This window comes from Lactuca sativa, chromosome 4 (genome assembly GCF_002870075.4).
Source record: "Lactuca sativa cultivar Salinas chromosome 4, Lsat_Salinas_v11, whole genome shotgun sequence".
In the NCBI taxonomy this organism is placed as follows: Eukaryota; Viridiplantae; Streptophyta; class Magnoliopsida; order Asterales; family Asteraceae; genus Lactuca; species Lactuca sativa.
In genome coordinates, this window is record NC_056626.2 from 40,807,413 (window position 1) to 40,812,784 (window position 5,372).

The 5,372-nt window shown below is 25.4% G+C and overlaps 1 protein-coding gene across 1 annotated transcript; it reads left to right on the forward strand.

The window, feature by feature from the left end:
- The first annotated feature begins 828 nt into the window (after positions 1–828).
- Positions 829–5,022, forward strand: LOC111917815 (SEC14 cytosolic factor). Its single transcript, XM_023913458.3, has 6 exons — positions 829–1,031; positions 3,757–4,012; positions 4,223–4,259; positions 4,361–4,478; positions 4,585–4,695; positions 4,773–5,022. Exons 1-6 carry the CDS (start codon positions 960–962, stop codon positions 4,908–4,910), a joined length of 732 nt encoding a protein of 243 aa, XP_023769226.1. The 5' UTR covers positions 829–959; the 3' UTR covers positions 4,911–5,022.
- The last annotated feature ends 350 nt before the right edge of the window (positions 5,023–5,372 follow it).

Genomic DNA, 5,372 nt, shown 5'->3' on the forward strand with positions numbered 1-5,372 from the left:
ACTCAAAATACGGTTAAGGGGGTGTTTAGATTAGCTTATTATTTTATTTGTGGTGGGAATAAGTAATAAGCAATAAGTAAGGGGAGAGATGCTTATTAAAATTAATTTATTTATCTTATTCCTAACATAATAAGCTGATTTTTAAGGATTTTATCCAAACACTTAAACTTAACTTATTGTGGTGAGAATAAGCAATAAGCAATACACACTTTTTTTTTTCCTATCCAAACACGCCCTTAAGTGTCTTTCTTTTTCAGGAGATACGAATATCAAGATTGGAGTTATGGTTGAGAACTTGTTTTTGGAGGATCACATCATCCTCATAATCTATGTTGCTAAAAGAATTAAGTTACATATTATTTAACCACTTGGGTTGTGGTGACTTGGTAAGGCATGTGGAAGATATGGTGGATAACCTATTGACCCATGTTCAAATCCTGGCACCACTAAGCCCTTGTGGCCATGGAGGTTCGCCTGCAGTGACTCCAGGGCATAAAGCAAAACTTTATGTTTGCAGCGGGGGATTAGTCGGTGCGCGAAAGCTGGCCCGGAAACCCTCGTTAGGGAAGTTCCCTTTCCAAAAAAAAAAAAAAAAAAAAAAAAAAAAAAAAAAAAAAAAAAGTTACATATTATTTCTTACAATGTTTTTTTCTATAATAAGGGAACTTCTGCTTATAATTACTAAAAGAATATTAAAGTTAAAAGTTTGTGACAATTTCCCCATTCAATTATTAGCATTTAGTCCACTCAACTACTCAAGGGTCGCTCGATTTTTTATTTTGCCTTTTTTTCTTTTTCTTTTTAGATTTTCGTTTGAACAACATATATTGTAAAAATCAGCATCCATACAATTGTGCCTAACATAACATCAGAGTAGAAATGACCTTCACATTCACCATTTCTCTTATCTATATATAGAAGCACTGTTTCTTCCGTTCCTCTTTCTTTTTCAAGCTAAAATGGCCAAAGATCAAGAAGTCAAACTCGCTCAAATGAAGAAAATAGTTCAGGAGCTCGGATCCTCCACAGAGGTAACCAATTCGAACTTGCTAGTGTATGATTACTTGATTACTCTTCTTCGTTCCATGAAAAATGGAGATTTTGGTTTGCGAAACTGAAAAGTGAAAACTCAGGGGCCTTATCTGTTGCAATTGAATTCCTTTTTGATTCTGATTTTGTTTTTTAATTATAGTTCAATGTCATGATTAAATTTTCAACTGATGATCAAAGTGGTTAATTATATTGATTTTGGATGTCATCGAGCTCTAACAAAGCGACAATATATTGACTGGAGTTTAGATCTTTAAGTTATTGACAAATAAAGTTAAAAATCAGTATTGAAATAACTTTAATGATATAATTCCTAAAAAATAATATATATTTTTTATTTTACAATTCTTTGTTAACATTCGTATAGAACATTCTATATATACGATTATAGCCATTGGATCGACATGTTTCTAAACGTCTACCTAGAATGTTGCTCCATTAGGGGAAAATTATTTATTACGGTATATATATATATATATATATATATATATATATATATATATATATATATATATATATATATATATATATATATATATATATATATATATATATATATATATATATGACCAATTAACGTGTTATATGTGTTCATATATTATCATTGTCATCGGTTATAACAGGTGAAAATGGTAATACGTCAACATATTTAAAGTATCCATAATATTCTAAATATTAATTAAACAATTATCAATTCTAAAATTCTTTTTAATTAATAAATATGTTTTTGTTTTGTGAAATATTTTATATAGTTTTTTTTTCTTTTGTTTTTTAAGAATATATAATATTTTTAAAGTAAATAATATCTAACAATAAAATTAAATATGTAACAATAAGTATGGAGGGTCTTCTAGGAAACATAAAAAGAAAATATTACATAGCAAATAAAAAAACAAAAGAAATCTATATAATATAGATGTTTTAAAATTATTACAATTTTTTAATACTTTTTAATTAGAAGTTTGTAAACTTTTAATTTTTTAATACAACGTTTTAAACTAGTATCTAATAAAAGTATTTTGAAATGTTATAAAAAAGTATTAAATTGTCATTCAAAATTTATAAAACACTTTAAAAATGTTATAAAAGAAAGTTTATGAATAATTGTATGAAAGTTATAAAAAAATTGTATGAAAATATATAAAAAAAAAAAGTTAAAAACTTGTAAAAAATTTTAAAACATTTATAAAATATTTGGTTTAAAAGCACTTGTATTAAAATTATATGAAAGTCTAAAAAAAAGTTTAAAAAATTTAAGCAAAGTTTAAAACATTGTATTAGAAAAACCGATAAGACAAAAATATTATAAAGTGTGAGAAATTATAAAATTTTTTAAGAAATTTATAAGAAAAAAAAAATTTGATCATATTTTGATATTTTTTTTTTATATACATTTGACCATTCAGAGATTACCATTGCCACCTACAATAACATGTAATAATAACAATATGTGAACATGTTCAATTATAAAATGTATACAAAAAAAAATTAGTTAAAACAAATTATTTTCCCCTCAATTAACCTTATTTACCTATATTGCCACCTCTATGTAGAATAAACAAATAATATTTTAACCAAACATTATTATGATAGTGAGACATTCATATGAGTTTTAAATCTCCTGATTATTATATTTAATTTTTTAAAAATAGTCTATCATGATTATAAACACAAAATAAACTAAGAACTAATGGATGATTTTGGATAAATATGTCAGATATTATGTGTATTAATTTTTTTCCATTAATACTTTAATTGCTTGCAATTTTGTAATAAGATAGTTTAACAAAAAAATTTAAGAGGCGAATAATATACCTATATAAAAAATTAAGATTTTATATTTAATAAAAATATAGTATGTTTATATGTGGGTGAATAAATGTAGATTTTTAAATGAAAAACATGGTAATTTAAATATTGAATCATTATAATTTTTAACATATCAATATTATAATTAAACTCTTATAAAAGTTTATAGTATCATCTATTTAAATAAGAAGTATAATATTATGATTAGTTATTGATAAATTTAGAAAAAACGAAATGTTTCATAGTAATAAAAATGTATGTAAAATGTATAGTTCATAATTTAAAAGATCTCCGTAAACTAAATAGATAAATATGTACTTTAAATAATAATATTATCATCCATATTAATGCTAAAAGTTATGATATAGTAATAATAAAATAATATAGAAAGATGATAATAATATAATAACAATAACAAATTAATTTGTTAAAAAAAACGCATTTATAAAACACCCATCATGAATATATAAACATATTGATTTTGAAGTATGGGTTATTGATGCGAATGCTAGTAAGCCGACCAAAAAGGATTACAATGTTCATGGAGATTTATATATTTTTTTACAAGGTGGGACATAGCTATATTATAATATGAAGTGTACATGATTGACATTATACAAACATATCTTTCGTTTTTATATAAAATAATTATCTTGAGCAGATATATGTTGTATTTATTTTGAACATGGTTACACAAAGTGGTATCACTAGTTACACAAATCATAATTACTATGTCAATAATGAACAAACATGGTTTAATTTGATTTGTAAGATTCTATATGTTTTATTATTATTGAAAATTTGAAACTACCAATGTTGTAGTTATTTTGAACATGAACAAAATGATTTATGTTTCTTTAATCAATGATCAAGTCTTTTTATTATTATTATATGTAGAATTACGGAGATCCAACACTAGAGAGGTTCTTAATAGCAAGATCAATGGATCCTAATAAAGCAGCAAAGATGTTTGTTTCATGGCAAAAATGGAGGACTTCTTTTGTCCCACTAGGGTTTATCCCTGATTCTGAAGTTCTTCAACAATTGGAATCAAGAAAAATATTTCTTCAAGGGCTTTCCAAAGATGGACATCCTATTATGATACTTCACGCTAGCAAGCATTATCCTGCTAAAGATAAACACGAATTCAAGAGTAATTCCTATTGTTCACTTTCATTAGGTTTTTTATTACTATTAGTATTCCATTCATCCAAATTTAGAAATATATATATATATATATATATATATATATATATATATATATATATATATATATATATATATATATATATATATATATATATATATATATATATATATATATATATTCTTCTAAATGTAATTGTATTCTTGTGAAACACAGAATTCGTCGTACATCTACTTGACAAAGGAATTGCAAGGTATGTAATATTATAATTATTCATCGATATTTTCTTCAAATTGAATTGCATTTTAGACAAGTAATAATCAAACATTGTTATAAATATATTGTGAATTGAAGTGGAATAAGAGGCCAAGAAACTGGAAACGAGAAGATAGTTGCAATCATTGATATGCAGCAACTAACTTTCAAGAACGTTGACGCACATGGGTTAATATCTGGATTTCAGTTTTTACAGGTAAATTTCCATCCAAAATGGTAAATAGCATTCTAGTTTTTGTTTTTTTATAGGGAAAATTGCATAAAACACAAGTGTCAACTTATTTTTGCTTCATTTTGAATAGGCATACTACCCAGAACGATTGGCAAGGTTATATATATTAAATATGCCACGGTTTTTCGTGAGCGTTTGGAAGATGATTTCACATTTCCTTGAGAAAGCAACATTGGACAAGGTATCTTCACATTTGACCTTTGACCATTTTTGGGGTAAAAAAGATTGATGTTTTGACTTATGATTGTCGATATACAGATTATGATTGTGAGAAATGAAGATGAAAGAAAACGATTTGTAATAGAAGTTGGCAAAGAGGCGTTACCGGAAGAACTTGGTGGTGAGGCCAAGCTTGTAGCACTTCAAGATGTTGAAGCACCTCGACTAGAGTGTTGATGAGTGTTTTTAATATTAGTTTGTCGATCCGTATCAAGTTAATTATATTGTTGGCGATTTCATATTTAAAATAAGTTTGTCGCAAACATTTCATATTAATAATTTTATCATACATCATAATCACAACAACAAACATTGACATTTTTTTTAAAAAAATTTAAATCCTACTGTTCCAAAATAATAATAACAATAATAATAATTAAAGACCAAAATAACCAATTTGAAACATTTGGTATTTAAAGAGTATTTTTAGGGGTTAACCTATACTATCACTTAAAAGTATTGTCATCTCAACTTTAAACCTATAAAATTAAATGACCTCTCCAATGGTTAACATTTATGGTTTGTCCATTAGATTTTGATACCCCGGACCAGATAAGATATTTATTTCCTTCAGGGTGTTCAAAACCGGATATCTGACATTTCAAATATTCGAAATTCGGATATCTTCATATCCGAATT